General features: G+C 43.9%; 1 protein-coding gene across 1 annotated transcript; it reads left to right on the plus strand.

Moving 5' to 3' along the window:
* The first annotated feature begins 2,088 nt into the window (after nucleotides 1-2,088).
* tab1 (TGF-beta activated kinase 1/MAP3K7 binding protein 1) lies at nucleotides 2,089-20,028 on the plus strand. The gene is made up of 11 exons (XM_084465795.1): nucleotides 2,089-2,151; nucleotides 2,796-2,926; nucleotides 3,509-3,662; nucleotides 5,377-5,472; nucleotides 6,185-6,323; nucleotides 11,817-11,933; nucleotides 13,371-13,482; nucleotides 13,726-13,867; nucleotides 14,409-14,622; nucleotides 15,303-15,456; nucleotides 18,082-20,028. Exons 1-11 carry the CDS (start codon nucleotides 2,119-2,121, stop codon nucleotides 18,293-18,295), a joined length of 1,506 nt encoding a protein of 501 aa, XP_084321921.1. The 5' UTR covers nucleotides 2,089-2,118; the 3' UTR covers nucleotides 18,296-20,028.
* The last annotated feature ends 4,399 nt before the right edge of the window (nucleotides 20,029-24,427 follow it).

Genomic DNA, 24,427 nt, shown 5'->3' on the forward strand with positions numbered 1-24,427 from the left:
ATGAGATATACGCTCTCCTCCACGTTTGCCTTCTTTCTCCGAGCTACATTGTTTTGTTCTCTTGATCAGTGTTTATGCTAACCAAACAACATGCAAATACACACATATAGGCTACAGTGTAGCACATGAAGCACCGTTGGAAAATAACCTCCTCAGAACTGCACCAGACAGACAAACACCCCATCCCCTTATCCTGCCCTCTGCTAGTCTAGATATGCATAGACACATTAAGGTGCTTTTACACTGCCCCAACCAACAAACCAGGACAACTATCGAAACTCAGCCATAGTTGCTTGGTCGCAAAAAAACAAAATACATCAATGGACCACATGCAACAACCATCAACTATTGTTCATTTATATTTGTTCCTGTTGGCTAGGACAGTGTGCAAACACTGATAGACTGAGAGATGAACAGCGCTGGTCCATTCAGGGGATGGAGGTCATGTTTATAGTCCTACTTAAAGGTTTTTAGTTGACGTGGGGGTTCTGCTATTGGTGGCCTTCGTGGTAACTGCCAAGTTTAATTAATCTGTGACAACCGGAAAACAATTACCCTACCCAACATGAACCTTACAGCAGCAGCTTCTATTATTGTCCTAAATCGTCTAAATTCATCTTGAAAGAAATCTGTAATATGGCGCTGCCAACTCAGTTATGCGGGTGGTCAATGATTACATATCCCAATTTACAATGAATCACATTGAGTCTAGCCAAATGGTTATTTACAAGATGTTACAATAAGCAGTTAAAGCTTTAAATGTGGTGTTCCGATGCTTCTAAAAGGAAAAACTAATCTCAGTAAAACAACATTCAGATTACATACAGACAAGCATTCCTCTGAATAAAAATATACAAAATAAAAGTATCTTTGTATGTATATATATATATATATATGAATCTCTATGTCAGCTTATCAAGTTATTTTAATTTATTTATTTTTAGGGAATTATGTCAAAAATAAATTAAATAGAGATATACATAAAATAAGATATACAGTCTTGAGTGTTTTGTGAGTGATATCGCGTTAGCCTCCTGTATGTTGCCAGATATGGAGATGTTTTTATTTTGGGATAACAACAATGACTTTAAAAAATACTGCAACAAAAAAATTGACCAAATTGTGAAACTATAAAAACTATAAAATATATATACATATATATATGCTTTTATAAATACATCTTGATTTAGAAGTATGTGCTGTTACTCTGCAAACTTAAGTAACATAAGGTTTCAAAATGATTGTACATACAAGTATGTTTTTGATGTCCTGAGATGAACCAATAAAAGTCAATACAAAAAAAGAAATATGATTTTTTTTTTCCTCAACTTCACTGTACATTGTGTGTGTGTGTGTGTGTGTGTGTGTGTGTGTGTGTGTGTGTGTGTGTGTGTGTGTGTGTGTGTGTGTGTGTGTGTGTGTGTGTGTGTGTGTGTGTGTGTGTGTGTGTGTGTGTGTGTGTGTGTGTGTGTGTGTGTGTGTGTGTGTGTGTGTGTGTGTGTGTGTGTGTGTGGCGGGGGAGGGGGGCATGGAGTGGACTGTGTTTTTAGATCCCTCTAGCGGGAGAAAATTGTCCAACACAACAAATAAAAATTACTAACATCTCCGTTTTAAGTGGATTCTCGATTCACTTCAAAATCGAATCGAATGAAACCTAAAAGAAAGATGATATGAGCAAATGACTGCATATAGATATACAACATTAAATCAAGAATAGTATTGTCGAATAAAGATTAGTAGGCCTAACATATTTTCCACTAGCTTGATTTTTTTGTTTTTTATTTATTAAGTCCTTACCGTCCTTTATATATGTATTATTGTTTTCCAAAAGTAATTACTTAAATGGATGACAAATGCACACCTGTATTAACAACCGTGCAGCCACGTGGAGGCGCTATAGGTCGAGTTTTCATTCCAGTAAAAGGTATCAACTATTAACTTATCTAGTAACTATTCAATTTGGTCCTCACCTGGTGAAACGTTGCAAAAATGTATATTCTTTGAGGTCAATCAGAGTATAAACTGTTATTATTATGAAGCACTTTATATACCTGGCACTAACTGCGCAGAATCTGCGCAGCAGTGACGCCCCAATCCACTTGATTAAACACAGCCAAGATGGCGGCCCAGCGGAGGAATCTGATGCAGAGCGTAAGATAATTTTTTAAGCTATCGCTTTCAGGAATACTTTTCACTTAACAGTTGGAGACGTTTGATTAAAAAGTCTCTATGTGCTCCATCTACCAGTACTGTTGTCTCAATGCGGGTCTTCTTTGCTGTGTTTAACGTGCTGCTAATGTCAAAGCTAAATTAACTAGATGCACTTACGTTATCACATCACATTTTACGCAACTTAATTTTGAAAAACTCAATATACTATTAACTCAAATTATATATTATATATTATCTGGCAGGAAGAGAGTATGCGAGTACAAATTTCTAGGTTGCAGCGAAAAGTAACTTTTTCATAGACCATAGCCACCAGTATTATCACTTGCTGTCACATTTGTAAACAAATAGTGTAACACTTCCCACTTCCTCTAACTTTAACACAAATAAGCATATACAGACCTGGTAGGCCGACACATTAATTATCAGTCCGGATATGCGATTCGGTACCAACATGTGTGATGTATTAGTGTACTGACGTAGGTACAACTTAGTTTTGATTTTTACAACGCTGTCATTTGCATGGTTGAGCCATCCACTTTGAATAATTTGCATAATGCTTGCTATCAAATATTTGATGTTTATCTGTTCATCAAATGTATGTACGCAACACGTTTTGGCAACAGCATCAGAGCTGGACAGATGACCTGCCTCTCTGCCAGATGTGTGGGGTGGGCTCGGCCCCCAGCTGTTTCTACGGCCCTGACGGTAAAGGCACTCAAAGCCACCCCAACGAAGACGGACACCTACGGTTCAGGTGAGAAATGAGCGCTTTGGATAACAGGGCTTGCACATCAGATTGCATCATGTAATATTTGCGTTGTCAATACTCATTGCAAAGACTCAGAAGAGTGTGTACATTTCTAAATTGACTTAAATATACCGTAACCTAGGCTAATTAAAACTTTATTTTTCCATTACTAACACGAGAAATGCAGTGGTAGTTTCCAACTGGTTCCAATATCTTCCCATATTTCTTCCCTAACAATGATTAAACAACATTACTACAAACATAATAAATAATATTACAAAGCTCCTCCAAAATGGTAGCATTTATTTCGATGTGAAGTCACGATATAGGCCTACAAGACCTATAGTTTATCTCTCCTCTTATATCATACAAAAAGGATATTCTCTATTATCATTATGTTTGGTCTTTCCTGAACTACTGGGACAAACTATGTCTAATCTTTACGGTGGCATTTGTACTCGATTCAATAATCTGAAATTAGCAGTGATGTTGAGGTCAGTATGTTTAGAAGTGGTGTAGTGGTCAAGCCGTAGCAGTAGTCCTGGTATATGTAGTAGTAATGCCGGGCATTGTGGTGCTTCCCTTCAGAGGGGAGGACGGCTGTTTCCTGTACGGCGTGTTCAACGGCTACGACGGCAACCGCGTGGCGAGCTACGTGTCCCAGTTCCTCACCGCCGAGCTGCTGCTGGGACAGCTCAACTCCACACACACCGACGACGATGTGCGCAGACTCCTCACACAGGTGTGTGTGTGTGTGCCATTCAGTTACCCATTGTGTGTTGCGCAAAACTTAAAATGAAAGTATGCATTTATAATTTGTTGGATCAACTTAACAATGTATTAAAGAATGATTTGTTACAGATACAAGACGTGAACTATAGTCTGTAATTGGTCGCTGTCCACCCCTTCACTCATTGAAATCCACCCAGTTTTTGCAGTTTTTTCAGTTCACTGTTATTAAATCACATGTTGTCATGTCACATGTTTTCTGGGCCCCTTTAAAGTCGTTCCCATGGTTACAGACCATTAAAACAGGTCAGTGATCAGTAATGTACATCTCCATCGTCAGTCATCATTGATTTACTGATCTATATACAAGAAGAACATAATATCTGAGTATAATACCTTGGTTTCAGCAGTAGTGCTTTTGTTTAATGGTAAATTAAATATTTTCCTTCTTTTCATGTTTCATAAAGTGTCGCAGGTATTTAAAGGCAAATAAACACATAATCAGATAAGATACATATGAAAGATGGAAAAAATAAAACTTTTAATACTGTGAGGGAAAATCTGTATTTTCTCCTACTTATAATGAGTTTTGCTGTGTATTTTGTTGACACATTGCCCTTTTTGTCTTACCGACATGGCATGTTGCCATGACTACCGACAGTCAGGTGGGATACTGAGGCCTTGGGCTGCTCATAGGGACTCTCTGTTGCCTTAACCATGGTTATGGCGTTGGAGAGAATTGAAACCAGACAATAGATACGTGTGGGTGGACATCTCCTTCTTTCAAAGGTGCTGTGTATATATATTATCTATATTATATATTACTTATATATAATATATATAATATATATATATATATATATAGTTCACAGTTCAAAGATCACAGATCTTTTGGGGTACCCAATATATATATATATATATATATATATATATATGTATATATATATATATGTATATATATGTATGTATATATGCGACACACACACACACGCCTTTCCCCAAATGGCTTAGATCTGTGAACTAAAATGCATTGTAAAAATATATATACGTATTTCGTAATTTATTTGGCAAACCAACCTCATTAAATTATGTTTATTCGGCACAATTTAGTACTATTGTAAAAAGTTTCCCTTTAATTTATTTCGCCATTTGGGGAAAAGCCGAGCTCAGCCAATGAAACGCCCTGGCCTGTTGACCTCTGACTGTGTGTGTGTGGGGGTGGGTGGGTGGGGCCAGGGCATATATATATATATATATATATATATTGGGTACCCCAAAAGGGTTATTGTATCTCCAAGTGATTGATTTCGAGCTTAATCCGGGGGTTAACCTTCAAATAATTGTTCGGCATATAGATTTTTCTAAAGGTAAAAAGACCTTCACTTTGGACCCTGCTTCCTACATTTCTATAGATATAGAAAGGAATAGAGGAGGAAAGGAATAGATTCCCTGAACCAATCAGGGAAGAGATGCCTTGATTGTCAGAAAGGAGGGTCTAAAATCTAAATTGTCTCATGCATCTGGAAAAATGCTCTGACGAATATTTCACTCCCTAATAACGGCTGTTACAGTTCTAACTTATTACCCTCAAATAATAATAGCTCATTAAATCATACCGCCAGCCACTTTTAATTCTCTTATGAGATGATTTTTGCTTTTAATAAATGAAGATGAATCACCTGATTAGAAAGTCAGTCAATTATGTTGTGGTTTCCCTGTGTTTGTAGGCCTTCAGTGGGGTGGAGAAGAGCTTCTTCAAGACGATCGACGACGCTCTGGCTGTGAAGGCTGACCTCTCCAATTACCTCCCAACACACAACGAGGTACACACACACACACACACACAACTCACTGATAGAGACTCGTGGACGTTAGTACTCCTTGCTGGTCGTCATGGTAACCGGTGGGGTACAAAACTTGCTGCTGCAGAAGAGCACTAGGTCCTTATTGGTCTCATCAGCCACCCTTGTTAGATATGTCAGAGGACTCTCACTCACACACTCCCTCCCTCTCGCTTCTTACTCTGATCTGTCTGTCTGTCTGTCTGTCTGTCTGTCTGTCTGTCTGTACCACTGTACTACCAATGTACTCTCTTCCTCCTTTCCCTCTCTAACTCTCACTCTTCCCTTTGACTTCCACTCAGGATTAACGATTTCCTGTAATTGGTTTTATAGATATATGTTTAAATGTGTGTATTTAATATAACATGTGTAAATGTATCTATACATACATGCTTTTGTATTATTATAGATCTGTGAACTAAAATGCATTGTAAAAATATATATACGTATTTCGTAATTTATTTGGCAAACCAACCTCATTAAATGATGTTTATTGGGCACAATTTAGTAATATTGTAAAAAGTTTCCCTTTAATTTATTTCGCCATTTGGGGAAAAGCCGAGCTCAGCCAATGAAACGCCCTGGCCTGTTGACCTCTGACTGTGTGTGTGTGTGTGTGTGTGTGTGTGTGTGTGTGTGTGTGTGTGTGTGTGTGTGTGGGTGTGTGGGTGGGTGGGTGGGTGGGTGTGGCCAGGGCACCGGGTACCACCAGCTGTCCCCCCAGGGCCAGAAGGTGCAGGAGCGTCTGAAGGAGCTGGAGCAGGAGGTGTCAGGAGGAGCCACGGCCGTGGTGGCCCTCATCCTCAACAGCAAGCTGTACATCGCCAACGTTGGTATGCAGTGCGCAGACACACACACATGCACACATCTAACATCGGTACGCCATGCGTACATCCATACACGCATGCCCCATCTTACGTTGGTACGCACAAACACACCATAGGGTCCCGGACACCTCATGCATCACACCAAGGGATGTTCCTTAGGACTTATTTCCCTGACAGTTAAAGGGATACGCAGATGTATCTGTAAAATTAGCATTTGCATCTCTTACCGAGTTGTTTAATTCCTAATTCATCATTCGGAGTTCGCCAGGTTAGCATTTGCTTCCTGTTATGAGTTACAGTAGCCTAGCTCCCGTGCATGTGAGGGGAATACACTTTGTATTACTTTCTTAAGATCAGGCCAGTGCGTGTTGGGGCCGTGTGTGCCCATCCTTCAGTGTTCAATCCTTTGGCGGGAGCGAGAGCGCGTTCATACGGCCATGGTTATATCAAAAGGCCTCCTGTCTTATTTAAACAGGGATTTAAATTAAGTCACGATAAGACCGACCGATCATGAACGGCAACACACTTGCCCTGATAGCAGCTACCGACTGGGGCTGAGGGGCGCTCAGCCCCTCAGCCAACTGCTCTCTCCGGTGCCGAAGCGCAGCATCGTTGTGCTGTGACCAGTCGGGAACATCCCTAGTCACGCCTGGACCGTGGAAACGGACTAGAGTTGTTCAATTAAAAACATTTTCATGGAGATCTGAATCGCAAAGCAATGTTCCCGACACAGTTTGTCTAATTAAAATAGAATGTGTCATTTGTTAATTGAATGTCATGGGTACAAGACTGTGTCACGCCAGTCAACATTAGTTAGGTGCCGTTGAGTATGGCTCAAAGAGGGGGCAGAAATGGTGCAGCTGTAACTTTGATGACAGTGTTTGAGCGATTCTGTGTTTTCATATGTACTGCTATAGTCAGTTTTGGTCGGTTTAATTATATAGATATACACAGTTGTATTCTTGATGAATTTTTAACAAATTTGATATTCCTTGTGAAGGAAAATTATATTTCAATGAGACAAATCCTGCTTGGAACATTTCATGGAGATTCTGATCAAACCAAAACCCTTTTTAACTTCTATTTTATGTGTTGACTATCAGAATCAACATTAAGGAATGTGATCAAGCCTTGATTAATTTGTAAGTAGGATTATCTATCTATTTATGTAAATTTGCAGAGTATTATCTTATCATATTTGCAATTTATTTATGTAGCAACACAAAGGCAAGCACCCTCCACCCACACTGTGTGTGTGTGTGTGTGTGTGTGTGTGTGTGTGTGTGTGTGTGTGTGTGTGTGTGTGTGTGTGTGTGTGTGTGTGTGTGTGTGTGTGTGTGTGTGTGTGTGTGTGTGTGTGCACACAACTCGCTCCCTTCACATTCTGAACCTTCAGCAAATGTTGTTGCTTTTACTTAAATGTGCAAGGCCAGCATACGTTATCATCTCCTCAATACTGATATCTCCAAGTTCTTCTCTGCTTTCCAAAGCTTTGTCTGTGTATTGGACAGTGTTCACCAGAAACACTTTAAAACCAACAGATTTGCACAGAATGTACATCACTACTGCAATAAACAGAAACCTGGTTTTAGTCTTTCCTCAAGTCATCAAAATGGAACAAACAGGAACCACTGGTTGTTATTTCTCACAGCAAACCTCATAGAATAACATGCCTGCCCATATATGGGGAGTGTAAAACCAAACTATACAAACTAAACAAACCCCAAACTGCTCTGTTCAGGCAACAAATAGATTTGTTTAGCCCGCCCTGTTCTAAACAAGCTTTCGATAAAAGTCTCCATCAATTGGCATATGTTGTTATCGATAATTCTTTATAATCCACTTTGGAAAGCTTCCCAGAATCACTGCAAGTGATGGAATAGGTTTACGTGGTTTCCCTCAGACTCCTTCGTCCTCATGTTCTGTTTGGGTATTTGAACGTCCTCCGGGTTATCTAGATGTTTGTGTTTGAAGTAGGGCTGTGCAATTAATCAAATTTTGATCACGATTTAGATTCTTGGGTCAAACGATCTCCAAATTAATAAAATCGAGTTGGAACGTTTCTTTTGGAAAAAATAAAATATATATATATATATATTTTTTTTAATGATTCTGATGTTCAAGACAAGTTCATTTCAGTGAGTTCTGAGTATGATGGGCCAGGCCAGTCCTTCCAGCCTTAATCCATTACTGGATCAATTTACAGAATGCAATTTGTTGAGTGTCGTACAAAAAACGTTAGATTAAAAATGTGTCAGTGCACTAAACACGAGAAAGTTAATTTAAGTTGTTCTGTCTTATTTGATTTTCTAGTATATTTATCAGACTAATCCTTTGGTCAGATTGAAGATAATGGGCCAGAGATGATATGGGCAAAGGGATTTTTGTCAAAGTCCAAAATCCTGGGATCGCAATTTACAGTTTTTAACTAAATTCAAAATGGCAGAAAATCTTGCAACCCGGAAGTGTTCAGTTCAAGAGGCTTATTTGTTCAGCATGTGTATATGCATGTGTGAGCAAAGTTTCACGAGTGTAGGTCAAACCGGTGGCGAGATATGCTTGTGCAAAGTTTGCATATTTGGGCAGTTGGTATAGCGCCACCTTTAGGCCAATTAGTGTAATTTTTGCTGTGTGCTAATCTTGGGTCAACCTCTACGCGTCTAGTGAGTTTCGTAAAAAGCGAGCGATCGGTAGGGCATGTGTAATGCAAACGCGGCGGAATAATAATAATAATAAAACTGGGAATTACAAGAGGTTCCTTGCAGGTTCCCTGCTCGGTCCCTAATTACAGAACAGCTGGATACATATTTATTTGTACATTATTTCCAATTTGAACATTTTCTATTTTTTTTTTACATTTTGTGTAGTTTAAGAATTTGGAAAACTCTGTTACAGTGAGGTTTTTTTTGCCGAAATGCTGAATAAATGCAAATTTTATTTTCAAACTCAAAAAGAATCATTTGAAGAATCGTGATTTCAATCTTGACCAAAAAAATCGTGATTCTCATTTTTTCCAAAATCGAGCAGCCCTAGTTTGAAGCCACATTAAAATGGAGATTCAAGCCAAAAGCACACAGCCGTGTCTGGACAGACGCAATGTGTTTCTTTTAAATGTTTGCATCCAGCCATAGACTTGAGTCCTATCCACGCCTCGGTTCATGAACACTCGCGTGCTTTGATCTGCCACCTTCTCCCATAGATGTCTCACTGGGCTGCTCTAGTAAAGTAGTACTCCAACTATGTTTACTAAATGCACCCCCTCTAAGATTATTTTTGTCAACCATAATGGTTGTGCATGTTATTTGGTGTAATAAACATGAACATTTAGAGGATGGTGTGAATACTAAGTTTAGTGAGTAACGCTGGCTGTGCTCTACTTGCTGACTTTAAAGGTTGGTGTGTCTTTTCAGCTTTATCCGTTGCAGATTCTCTTTCTCTCTTGTTTTCAGTTGCACATTTAGGCCACTCATCCCTTCCTCGACTTTCTTCCAACTGGCTTTCAGAATCGAAGCACATTCACAAAAGTCACATGTTAATGTGAAAAGCTCTCCTTGGAAATATTTACCAAACTTCCAAAGTCTGTATCAGCTTGCTACATTTGATCAAAGTGCTATTGAGATTCATTACGTTTTTGTTTGGCCGGATAATTTAACGATTGTTCATAACCAATATTAAAACAACAATTGGCGGCATGTAGCTCAGGAGGTAGTGCAGGTTGGCTGGTAACCGCAAGGTTGCTAGTTAGATCCCCGGCTCCTCCTAACCCTGCATGGCTGACACCACCGTCTGTGTTTGAATGTGTGCATGAATGGGTGAATGTTAGGCAATATTGTAAAGCGCTTTGAGTGGCTGGTTACAAAAAGTGCTATATAAATACAGTCCATTTACCAACAAAATGTTAATATTTTTAGAAATGTTCCTAGTACCCTGCAATTCTTTTGCGTACCCCTAGGGATACGGGTACCTCCGTTGTGAGAAGCACTGTTCAAGTGCGTTCTGCGCCTAATGCAGTGGAGAGTGGGGTGGAATGAAGGGTGAGTGCGGGTTGGTCCGTTGCAGCCGGAGCAGTAAGTAAAATGCTTTCCCTCAGCTGGCTTCTTCTGGCTATTTGTGGGGTCAAAGGTCATAGTGTGTGACATGGAGAGCTGCAGGGGCCGTATCGGCACTGGTAGGTTAAGCAACGCGCCCCCCCAGCTGTGGTGGGATGGAAATGGTTCTGGCAGCCGAGGTCGCGCGACCCATAATGTGATACTCCCCTGGTGGGAAGCAACCATTTTATATTTGTACGCTGATGGTCAGCAAAGAGTGGCTGAACATCTCTACCAGGGAGCTGTGACAGATATTGGATATGGCACCAATAGCTAGCTGACAAAGGATAGCCCTGTCACATAATCACCTCTGTAAATATCTACGGTATTGACAAAAAAGTGCCCTAATGTTCTGGTCATTGCATCCATTATCGAATGGATGCAAGCCTTCTCTTGACGTAAAGCAGGAAGCACTCCCTTTGAAATTGTTGTTCTAACATGCAGATATCAAGATTTATGTTACATACAGTTCAAGCACAAAGTCAATACAATCATGAAAAACAATAGTGCAGTGAGTCGTATTGCGACATATCAAAAAAGGGTACCATAAAAATCCAGAATTTCCCTACTGGGATCAATAAAGTATTTTAAGAAGTAGTATCTCAAGTATTACACACACACACACACACACACACACACACCTGTATTTATTTCTCATTTAAAAGTCAAGCCAAAACAGAGCAGCGAGGTAAAATAACAAATGTGTATAATGTGTATAATATTATACACGTCTATGTGAATAATTAAACCTGCTGTTGCACACATTCAGTTTATAGCTGGGGAGTCATAACGATAACCTCAATCTAATTCTCCATCTTCCAGCTGTCTGGGCCCAACGTTGTACAGCAAGGGAGTCTGTCCTACCACAAGACTGATGTTGAAATTGTTGTGCAGCAAAATACAAGCAATGATTCACTCCAAATAAAGGATATGAGTTCAGAGCTCCTAAATACTGTCCCTTTACATTGTCTTTTAATTGCAGAAAATGACCTTCGGTAGGTAAAACACTTTCGCCATATCAACAGCCAATTCAAATAATTTTTACTTAACCATCTCAAAAGTGACTTAGAACTAAATATAAGGTAATTCTCTTTGCTCTTCTGATGAATAGATCTTGTCTTTTTTTAAATTACGTCACAAAATGTTGTACAGCCGGCAGTACGGCAGCTCAGGAGTGGAGCAGGTAGTCTGGCAACCGGAGGGTGGTTGGTTCTATCCCCGGCGCCTCGTAGCAACGCCGTCGGTGTGTGAATAAATGTATATGAAGAGATGAATGTGAGGCACTTCTAATGAAGTGCTTTGGGTGCCCACAGGTTAGGAAGGTGCTGTATAAATGCAGGCGATTCAGTATGTTTGGGTCTTGGTGGTGGTAGAGGTGTGTTTTGTGACTGTCCGGGGTTCTGCGTTTCAGGGTCCAACCGGGCACTGCTGTGCAAGTCCAGCAGCGACGGGCAGAACCAGGTGCAGCAGATCGGAAGACCTCACAACACGGAAAATGAGGATGAGCTGCAGAGACTGGCTGCTCTGGGTGACACACACACACACACACACACACACACACACACACACACACACACACACACACACACACACACACACACACACACACACACACACACACACACACACACACACACACACACACACACCCTCTCTCTACCTACCTACCTGTAGTCCATGGTACAAAATGAAAGTGTTGTCAATCTATCACCTTCTGGCTCTTTCAACAGCTGTCATCTTGCCAATGTCAGCCTTTGACTTTTGCATAATGTTCCATTACCCCCGTGCATCACTGACATTTTGCTCCAAAATGGACCTAAAGTGACATTTCACATTCACGTCATGACTGTTGATTTCTATGTAGCAATGGGTATGAAGTCTGGATTGGACGTCTGTATTTGTTGACTGAGAGTGAATCTATAGTCATCCAATGTTTGTTAAGTTGGCTTTATTCGATTTCTATTATGTAAAAAAAAAAAAAAACATAAATAAGAATATAACTGCTAACTAAAGCCTGGTGATGATGATTAAGTACACTAAATTAATTAGAAATTGCACTTGCTTTCCATTGATTTTGATGAGCGGGAAGGCGTCAGACATTCTCACGCTATCTATTCGATCTAGTCTGCTCTAAATTCATCAAGTGCGAGTACTCACGGTGAATGCGGGTCAATGACTTCCAATGCCAATCCCGGCTCCCTATACAGACCATGATTGCTGCTTTTACACCGCCCTTCCATTTCCTCACAAAAGGACCAGGTTAGACACTAGGGTATAATTTTGCTCTCGATGAGTGCTGTGGTTTTGGGGGGCAAGGAGGGTGAGGGGAGGGAACTCGATGTCTGGGTGCTGAGCACACCATTACCTCTGAAAGCACCCGTTCTAGTTTGTTTGTTGTTTCTGCTGCTGTGGCGCGATGTCAGGTTGCGGGGTTCTGTGGAGCGAGGTGCTGCTCTTGTGTGTGTGTGTGTGTGTGTGTGTGTGTGTGTGTGTGTGTGTGTGTGTGTGTGTGTGTGTGTGTGTGTGTGTGTGTGTGTGTGTGTGTGTGTGTATACCTGGAGGAGAGGTCTGTCTCAAGTGATGGAGGCTGTAGGCACGGTGGAGCAGAGCGGATTATGTAACCTTCTTAAAGTTTTCAGCACATTCGTTCTATTTATGTAAAATGAGGTGGCACTCGGGTGGCCGGTCCATTTGTTTGGCCGGTGCACACGACACCTGAACCCAGGTAGGAAGCTTGTATGAAGCTTGTAGGATGGTTGTAGGAAGCTTATAGGATGGTTGTAGGACAGTTGTAGGAGGGTTCTGGAGGTTATAGGACGGTTGTAGGATGATTATAGAACGGTTTTAGGATGGGAAACATAACTTTGTTGACATTAACAAATCACCATTAAAAAAAGACATGATACACAAATTTGACGTGAAATAGTAAAAAATACTATTTCTCTCTCGTCTGCCACTATCCTAGGTGTGGACCCGGCCAGGGTGAAGCAGGCGGGGCAGATCGCAGGTCAACCCAGCACCAGAACCATCGGAGACTACCGGGTCAAACTCAACTACACAGACATCGACCTGCTCAGGTGGGACACACACACAGACGCGTGACTCACTCGTTCACTCGCTGTCTCACACACTCACACACTCAAGCAAGAAGTCAGTAGCCTGTGTCTCTCCTCTCCCCTTCAGCCATTCATCCTCTCGTCTGTTTATTTCTTTCTGTGCTGAGTCGATATCCCATCCTGTCCCCTCTTTCTCTCACCCCATTCTTTTTTTGGTCTATTTTTGCGTGTTCACGCTGTGCTTACTCACATTGATGTCATCAGCGGAGCCAAGTCCCAGCCAATCATCGCCGAGCCGGAGATCCACCGTAACCAGTTGGACGGCGTGACGGGCTTCCTGCTGCTGATGTCAGAGGGCCTCATCAGCGCCCTGGAGTCCGCCCGCGGACCCGAACAAGCCAATCAGGTGAAGCCCCTCCTTCAACTGTCTGTCTGTCTCTCTGCCTGCCTGCATGTTTGCCTGACTGCTGGTCCATATTTTTGTCTGTCTGTCTATTACCATCCATCACACTGCCATTATAATGGCCTGAAGTCTCATTTGGCTATTTTTGTATTGATGAGGACGGAATGGCTTTCTAAAGTCAGTTGTACATAATTTGTCTTATAAATATCGACCTGGCTCTATTTCATCGTCATTAGTGTGGCTCGCCATCGGATGAATGTGCCGATAACAACACTGGAAACTATAGGGTCTTAAATCCCGCTCCTTCTGGTCTATCCTCCCCTCCGGTCTGTCCGTCTCCCTCCTGTCTTGTTTGTTTCCCCCCCCCACCTCCCCCTCCCCCTCGTCTCACCCCGACCCCACTCCGTCCACGGCTCCCCTGACTCAAAGTGACCAAGTGACTCACTCCCACTTCCCTCTCTCTCCACACGGCTCCGTCATCAACCCCCTCCCACCTCCCCTCCACCCCACTCAACCCCTGGTGCGTCGGGACGGGGCTGCGCAGGAGATGGTTGCCATGGTAGCGGCAGAGTTGGCGCAGCAGAGCGACCTGGAGGCGGCGGCCCAGGCGGTGGTGGAGCGCGTCAAGCGGGTGCACCACGACGCCTACGCCTCGGGTCGCCAACGGGCGGCCCGCTGCGCCCGCCACGAGGACATGACCCTGCTGGTCCGCACGCTGGACTACCCCCCCTCTGACGGCCTGCTGACGCCCACGCAGGGTAGGGCGCTCCCGGGAGACCGGGGCGACCAATCAGACTGTAGAATCCCCACCCCCCTCCTTGTAGGGTTTCCTTCTCCGCTACATTTTGTTCCACAATAACGTTTATTATATTGTAGTTTTTTCCGATTTTATTGCGGTCTGTTATTCCCTGAGATAAAAAGTGTTTTTTTTTTGGGATTGTTTGTGATCAATAGGTAGATGAATGGACCTATCGTAGCTCAGTGGTGGCGGCGGGTTGTGTTGGTTGTGATTTATTTTGCTCCATGTGAATACTCTCTATCTCCCTGGGGGGTTTGCACGTCTTATGTTCCCAAGCTTCATTAAGATAACACAAGATCTACTGTATTCCTCCAAGACCGGAAATTGGGGATAAAAGGCAGACCAGTTGAAAGCTAACGAAAAAAAGCTTTTAATATCCTCAAAATCAAAATATTTTGCTCCAGCTTAATTCCGCTTCTTGCGATAAAGGGGCAGGATATTCGAGTTATGGTCTAGGTTTGTGTGTTCGACTCACATCCAAAAGGGGCTTGGTTCTTATCCTAATGTCCACAGTGATCCTGTAGGAGGCCTTGATTATTTAATTCATACCACTACTACTGTATGTAACCCATTAGCAAACAGTTTTAGTTGTTTTAGTGTTTGGTTTTTCGTTTAACCCTCTCCCACGTGTCTCCACAGGGGGCCGCATCTACCCGGTGTCTGTCCCCTACTCCAACAGCCAGAGCACCAGTAAAACCAGTGTAACGCTCTCCCTGGTCATGCCCTCCCAGGGCACCCTCACCAACGGGACCAACACCGCCTCCACCGTCGAGGAGGGGACCCCCACCCCGGGGTAAGCACCTTCCCCTACACCCCCCTCGCCCCACCCCCCTCCCTGCTGCACCGCCCCACTGTGAGCCACAGGCACACACTGCAACATCACTAAAACCTCTTTTTAACCCCTTAACTCCAACACCTTACTCAATGTCTAACTATTGAAATTGAAATGTTTATTGATCCACAATCAGCTTTCTCGTACACAGACGAGCGCTGTTCTCCCTGAGGTCCAAATTTCTAATTGCATATCCTTTTTTAGACATACAAGCATGCATTCACACAGCATACAACACAAACAAAACATTCAATAAAAATAGGAAATGAAAATAATTACTTGATTTGGGTTGGTTATTCTAATCAACTCAGTCTGAGAACCCTTATGTACTTATGAGGTCCAAAAGAAAAGGAACATTGCCTCTTTTAAAAGAGAGAAAAATAATGTGACACCGTGTGTAAACAAATACAATTACAATTAGATTTTAAAGGCCATCTTACTTGTTTCATTAACCAAAAAAAGTGGTAAAGAATTCCATGCTACCATTGCTCTGTAGTGCAGTGTTCTCTGTCTTGTTCTATAAGCAGGCAACAGAACTATATCAGCTTATAACCTGTGATGACCACAATCATGACAGTGGTGTCTTCAGAAATGTTAAACATTGTTGTTTATGTGAATATTCTAATGAATCCCAATGCTTTCACCTTTCATTAATGAATATAAACATGGATGTCCTGGTAATTGGTTAAGAGTTGAAAAAATCAACACGATTTTAAGAAATCTTGTAGTGCGTCAGCTCAGCTTCTATTTGGCCACCGGCCTTTCCCACGTGACAATTAATGTGATTGGGATTCTCCCCGCACACTACAGGATTTAGGATAAGCAAAAAGGGAACATGTTCCATATTTGCATATCAAACGTTTTTCGAGGTGGAGAAGTGAAAACACGCCACAGGACAGTCGGGCCTGATTATCTTCAGAGCCCACGACTGTCTGAAGGGGGAATCAGGGGGAGATGTGGGCTAATTATCTTGTAGTGAGTCCCCGGTATACGCCACGCTCCGTTACCGCCCCTGTCTTCGCTCTCCTGTCTGCTCCCTCATGGGAGCTCTTGATTCTCCGCCGCCGTCTGTGTGCTCACCCACCACCATCGCCCATCACCACCACCATCACCATCACCACCATCGCCATGTTTCCCTTTGGGTGTGTTTGGTTTCCACCCCCCCCCCCACGCCGCCGTGATCCTGTTTATCTTTTCGGTTGGTTAAGCTCTGACTTCCTCCCTCCCTCCCACTGTGCTGTTGGCTTCGGGTGGTCCTGATGTTCACCTCCCGCCGTCCCCGCCGTGCTCTCTCTAATGTTGTTCTGGTTTAATTGTGTATTCCTCCATCCCGCTGCTCTTGAGCTCACTCTGAACCAGCCCTTGAACCGTTGACCCCCTCTGGGCGCCACTCGATTAACCAAACAGGAGTTCGCACAGTGACCTTGCCCGACCTTTCTAGAATAACGTCAATGACTATCACTGTGGATGGTACATCACCCGACTCCTCCCCTCTCCTCTCTATAAAAGCTCATGTGGTGTTGTAACCCCTTATGAATAATCCAACCCATAATCACACAGCAGGTTTCTACAAATCCTATCCATGGCATGTGGCAGGAAAACAAATTCCTTATTTTGTAGAAGTATGTTGAGCACACAACAGGGGCCTCCTCCTCATTGGCTCCCCGTCCTCTACATCCAGCAGTAGGCCTGGATGGACAGATGCTGTGGCCAGTGTTATCACTTTTGAGACTGGAGACACACACCTCATATGAAGACTAATCTGCCCTCAAATAGCGCACCGCTGTGTCCGCCCGTGCTCTGGGTTCTCGATGCATGTTGTCTAGTCCTGTTTTTACCTCTGCCCTTTGACGTGCACCACCAACACGCACCCCATCAAACTCCCTCTATTAATCACTCACTCGCTCACTGCTTCTCACTCACTCACGTCCACCTCCTGTATCTAAACGATATTGTCGTCCCATGTCCTGCTCACCGCTCCTCATCCTCCCTTCCACCCCTGCCCGCCACGCCGCTCCCCCTCCCCCCCAGTGTGGGCCCGCCGGTCGGCCGCCCAGCCTCCGTAGACATCCTGCAGCCCATAATGGAACTCTCTGTCTCCCCCACTGCCTCCCCCGTTCCCCCTCTCCCCCCGCTCCGCCTCTCCACCTCCCTCAACTCCCTCCCTGTCCCTCCCCTCTGCCGCCCCATCTCCTCCCTCCACCCCCTCCCCTGTCCTCCCGCCGCCTCCTCCCTCACCCCGCTCTCCTCTCTCTACCCCTTTCCCGCCTCCTCCTCTCTTCCCTCGCTGGTCCCGTTCTCCTCCTCCTCCCACGCATCTTCTCCCTTCTCCTTTGTCTTCACCCCGCCGCCCCCCACCCTCTCTTCCTCTTCCTCCTTCCCCTATATACCTACACCACCTCCTGGCCTCTCCTCCCTTTCCGCATCTTCCTCCTCCTCCTCTTCTCATCCTACCTCCTCTCTCCCTGCCCCCCCACCACCACCACCACCACCACCACCTCCCTGCACTTCTCCTCCCTCACTGATCCCTTTCTCCCCCCTCTCCTCCTCCTCCTCTCCCCCGGAACCCCCCCGCTCCCCACGCAGCCAGAGCCCCACGGCCACCCTGCAGTCCACCAACACCCAGACCCAGAGCTCCAGCTCCAGCTCCGGGGACGGCAGCCTGTTCCGCCAGAGGGGCAGCCAGGCGGCCCAGCCGGACGAGACGGGCCGCGTGCCGCCCTACGTGGACTTCAGCCAGTTCTACCGGCTGTGGGGCAGCGACCATGCCGACACTCAGAGCACCCTCGGGCCCCAGTGAGGGGACACAAGGACTGTGGACGGGGGAGTGGATGGATGGATGGGTGGTTGGGTGGGGGAGGGAGAGTGATGAGACACCAAGGACTGAGATTGGGGCGGGTTTGGGATGTGTGGGTGGGATTTAGGGTGAACGCAATTCTGGGATTGATCGGTTGAAGTTTGCTTCCTCCACATTTCTTACAAAAACCGTCCCCTGTCGCATTGACTGATGTGGAAGGACCCACGATTGAAGACAGACGGAGTACTTGGAGTTCTTCCTGGGTCAACGCCAGAGTTGTTCCGGGGTCAACTCGCAGGGTCGTAGTGGGTCAGGTCACAAAACAATGTGGGAAAGTTTGTGGTCTCCTTCTGGAAGAGGGTCTGCTCTGGCTTGTTGGTTGGCCAGAGCTTCTGATCTTTTCGGAACAATCCTTTCCTTTTTTAGCCAGGAATATGTGTATTGAGCGCTAGATGTTTATTTCCAAATAAAGGGTTTACATGCATCTTGACTTCAGATATAAGTTACGTCTATATGCTGTTTATATGATTGACCTCAGCTTAACTTGTAAGTCGCTTTGGATAGAGCGTGCTAAATGATTGAATGTTAATATGTCCGCCTGGTCAGAGTCAGTTAATCTGCATTTGTTTGTTTTGTGGTGTACATGCCACCGGTGACCAACAGAACAATAAAACAAACATCTGTTCATTGGACTTCTGAGCGTGGAACCTGGCCAACCTCTTTTGTGATTGGTTGTTGGGCAGGAAAGGGGGCGGGCCCCGCTTCCCCTTGACCTTCCTGATGTGACACAATGGGAGCCTTCCACTCAGGTCAAAATAATAAGCCCTGAAGGCGCGCTGTTAGCCTGCGTGCTTCACACTCAGTGTCATCTCAGTGATAACAGAGGGGCAGCCTGTACACGGCTGCCCTTTAATCTAAAAAAACATGCAAAGTTGAGATACCACAACAACTATTAATGACCAGAGCAGTTCCTGCAGGACTTGGAAGATGTCTGGGCGGCAGCAGCTGCTATCTTATCCAGACGGCTGCTGTGGAGTGTTTAGTGTAAGCAACAGTGGGGTGTTGTATACAACAGCCAGTTACACTCCCCTATGATAACCTGCTTGAGCTTGGTGTTGGAACTGCACGCAAGCACTCTAGTCATAGACATGCGCGCCTACATGCTCCCGCACACGCAAAGACACAAGCGCATGTGTACACACACACACACACACACACACACACAAACTAGGCCAAAGTGCACATAACATGGAATAAACTGTTTGTGCACATTTCCTTCTCTTATTTAGTTGTAATGATATGTTTGAGAAGAACTTTGATCACGACAGGATGAAGTAGCAGGAGTCTTTGTGCTGCAATCTCTTTCAGTTATCAGAACCCTCCCTCTCCTCACACACACACACCCCCCCTTACATCACAACCCAATTACAACCACATACACGCGCACATGACCAAAATATAGACGGAAATGAATGGAATAATCAATGCCAGCAGGTCTACATTATTGAGCAGTCTCTCTCTGTTTCTCGGTCTCTCCCTCCTATACTGTATATGTATTCAGTGCTAGGTTGTTATTTCCAAATAAAGGGTGAACATTCAGCTTGACTTCAGATACACGTATCCATCTATGTGCTGTTTAAATGATTGTTCTCAGCCTAACTTGTAAGTCACTTTGGATATAAGCGTCCACAGTGTGCTAAATGATTAAATGTAAATATGTCCACCTCATCAGTCAGTTAATCTGCGTCGTTTGTTTAAGCATTTAAATATAGATATATTATTTTTATGATTTTGATGATAGACATAGTGCCTTGTCACACAGTAAATTGTATGACTACATTACCCAGAGTCCTATGGTGATCTGTATGTTCTCCTGTAGTCTAAAGAGGTCGTGAGCCAACCTTGGTGGGAGACCCTGGGAAAGATAGAGAGGCTCTTTATTGCTCAGCTTGGCCGTGGGATTCATAGGCTGTGATAGGTGTTCTAAATCTTTAAAGAGCCGAATGTTATCTTACAGGGGAACTTTGCAGAGGATGTGGCGCTGATGTATATATATATATATATATATATATATATATATATATATATATATATATATATATATATCTCACCTAGAGAGACAGTGTGTGGAACATGGTTACAGAGGGGGGACAAAGAGAAAGAAAAAGCAAGGGAGATATGTTTATATTAAAGGACTTCTCTTAGCACTGTGCATGTTGATGTGTGCATTATCAGTTTTTTTGTTGGCAAAACTACGCCATTTTGTAATAAAAATAATAAGTTATTGCATTTATATAGCCCTTTTCTAGGTACCCAAAGCGTGTGTGTGCTTGGGGGTCCGGGGAAGGGGGGGCTGTATGACACCTCATCCACTACCAGTCTGTTGCACCCTCTTGGGTGGTGCACAGCTGCCAGTCTGCTCCAGAGTGCTCCCCACACACTGACTGTCACAGTTGTGGGATGGGATATCACGACAGAGTTGTATTAATGTATAATCCTAAATCAACTTAAAAACAAAGTAACCTAGGCTAATGAAGACATTGTTTGGCCACGACTCTCATGAGAAATGCTGTTGCAGTTTCCGACACAACAATGTCTCCCCATAATGACAAATCATTTCACTATTTATTACAAAAAATTACCAAAACGCCTTTACTACCGATATTATTCCTATGGTCCTGTGCTTCCAAAATGTAGGCGGCCATTGCGATGTGACGTCACAATGTACAAACCCTGTACTGTATGTGCAGAGTCCACGATGTTTAAGTTGCTCTCACACAATATCATACATTTTACAATGTAGCCACACCAGCACCATGCAAAGAAGACGAACAATAGATCTTGTCTCGCTCAGGCTGCAGACAGCAGCACAAAATTCTCCATTGTATACCCTCTCCCTCTTTGTGGCGGTTATGATAACGGAGATCATAATGGTTGATGTGATACTAGTCTACATTTCTGCCCAAGGGCAAGGGCATTTAGATAAAGAATTGTTAATAAAAAGTCACACCATTGAACTCTGTTGAGGTCACTGATAGACACACTTCTACACTTTGTAAATAGGGTTGCTAATCTCATTTATTTATTGTGAAAACTGGAAACATTGATAAGAGGGTGAGCTGACATAGGTTTGATCAACAGTAAATATTGAATTGTGTCCTCCACATTGCTAAGCGACAATGGCTCACAACAAGCCAAAGGAAGATCTATGAGGAGATGGCAGGGTTAGATTCTGCTCGTCCATTTGATTAAACAGCCCACACAACCTGGGAGACCTTGAACATGGTTTTGATGTAGTTGCTTGGATGAAATGGGGGTTGTACTGGTAGCAGTAGTGGGCAGTAGCTTAGCTTAGTTATAGTCTTTAATGTCAAGCTTGGATATTCTTAAGGAAATATAGAAAGAACTCCCAACTTAATATGAAAAAATACCACTTCAAACTCATATCTCAGAGATATTTTGAATTTAAAGTGGAAAATGTTACATTTGATTATTATTTTTGCAAACATTTGTATTCACATGCTGCACTTGACTAGCAATTAGCATTAAATATAAGTATATATATATAATATAAATATAATATATTTTCACTTTATCCAAGCAGTATTTTATATGCTAGTGAAAGAATTTCCAATCCAGGATAAATATATATGACTCCTCTTAAATAGATGAAACTTTTGATCTTTGACACGAACAAAACAGTTTTTGGTAGTTGGATGGACGAAAGATTAAATAATTTGTCCATTGTTGAAGAAAAGGATCTGTAGTTCAAAAACACTGATGCATTTAGCATTGAATAATATAGGGTTAGTACGATATGATTCCCAGAAAATTCAGATAGGAGATGGGGAATGTAACTAAGTATGGCTAAACACTTTTATCATAATTAAGACTATGAGGCATGCTGAATCTATAGCATATTCTTGCTTCACACTAACACTCGAGGTAGAGTAAAAGTAATCAGCACAATTGATTAGCATATCTTTGCATATCGGACCGTGCCGTCGTAATTAGCAATTACAATGAAGTCATAGTCTTAGTACAGTGATTGTGGCATAATATAAGAATGCAATGGAGCTAATTATACAAATACAGGCTTGTTTATACAAAGATGTATAATTTAGTCTCTTGAATGGGACATGTTATGATGTTTTATAGATGCCAGCGCTAGCATGTTTTTAGCACTGTGTAGTTATGGAAGTTGGGGAACGATACAAAGACAGTTAATACAGAGACAGGGCAATAAGGGGCAGGTAGGGTTTAGACAGTGCAGAGACAGATCATTACGGAACAGCTAGGGGTTATACAGTACAGAGACAGGTCTTTAATTAATAGATAGGGGTTTGACAGTAGAGTCAGGCCATTAAGGAACCGGTAGGGGTTAGACAGTATAGAGTCAGGCCATTAAGGAACCGGTAGGGGTTAGACAGTATAGAGTCAGGCCATTAAGGAACTGGTAGGGGTTTTACAGTATAGAGACAGGCCATTAAGGAACCGGTAGGGGTTAGACAGTATAGAGACATGTGAATATGGAGGTCAGCAGCAGGAAGTGAATGCAAGCTTTTTGTCACGCAGGCGAATGCACATGTGGAATAGCAATCATAATAATAATAAGCTTTGTGTTGAGCCTCACGTACAAAATATCTCAAAGGGCATTAACAGAACAATTCCAGAACCGTGCACACAGTGGGAAACATAGTGTCATCTCAGGATAAAGGATAATTGTGTGCTATGGTGACATTTAAGAAAATGGCCGTTCTCGACAACCACGTCGAGTGACCCCCGGGTGACTCAGCGACACGACTTCTCTCACCACCACTACCACCACTGGTGCTGCTAACCATTTATATCCACCACATCTCAGGCGTGCACGTTAACCTGTCACAGCCTGCCAGCTCCCTTGTTCAAATACACCGTCCGTCAGTCAGTCCAGACTCCTTTGGGGGGGTAGCTAAGTCAGGATACAGAATAACACTGGAGGGGATGGGGGGGGGGGCTTCAAGCCAACACAACCCCCCAACAGGATGTATCCCTCACAGAATGAGCGTATTCCATTCATATGGCAGATTTTGTGGATAGGGTGGCCAATAGGCCTACAATCAATACAGCCCCTGCCGCCTATGTATTGTTTTCCTACGGAACTCATCGGAAAAGCAGTTTGTGTTTGTGGTGGGAGCCAACCGGGGGCCCCGCTGACGCCAGCTCTCCCAGCTGGTGCGTCGACGCCAGGAGGACCGTGCCAAGCAGATCGTACATGAACCCGCATAACCGTCCAGCATTCTAATTCACAGTCACAGGGGGAACAGTGTGGGGAGCGTGCTGCAGTCTGGGACGCCGGAGGAGGAGGAGGCAGCAGAAGCACCTGACAGTGATGGGCCTTGTGACCCCGATTCTCTCGGTGTCGTAAGGATATAATATTTTCGCAGCATTTTCTTCGGTGCTAATCTATTTGGTCTTTGGCGTGAGACGTTGAAGCTGTTGGAGCTTGTGATCATGGTGCTGAAGAGCTGCAGCCTTCGGTACATAGACAGTTCACTTATTAGACTCGCGTAACAGCTACTCTACATTCATACAATCTTTCAAACATAAATTATATTTAGTTTCTCTGTATAATTGATTAGTCCGACAAGGCATATAATACCCTATACTTTGTCTTAGATAACACGTTGCCTCATGCAGGACTGTGTAGATGTTGGAGTGAATTTGGATCACTGTCTGCTGGTGTCCGAGGTTCCCCCGGTGTAGGAGTGGGAGTGCTCGCCGCGTGTCCGCCACTTGCTGCCCGCGGTGAGCAGCAGCAGCAGCATAACGGGGAGGAGCCGTCTCCTCCGGGGCCCCTCCTCCCCTCTCTCTAGCACCCCCACTACGCCTTCGCACAGTCCAGCCTGCGATAGGAGGATGGAAGAGTGGAAGAGAGAGGAAGGCAGAGTGGATGGGGGGGCTATTCTTTTCACTCGGGCGGAAAGGCGTCATATTTGATAGAGAACGCAGTCCGAGGAGGCGCATCACCCAGTGAAGAGGAACACGAAGAAGGAGGCGACGCACGTCACAAAAAAGGCATAGGACGATAACGTTGATATCGCCCCTTCCACTCCCATCCCCGCACAACCGGCGGGATGTATAATATCTCCCCCT

Source organism: Micromesistius poutassou (assembly GCF_964030765.1).
Source record: "Micromesistius poutassou genome assembly, chromosome: 3".
Lineage (NCBI taxonomy): Eukaryota > Metazoa > Chordata > Actinopteri > Gadiformes > Gadidae > Micromesistius > Micromesistius poutassou.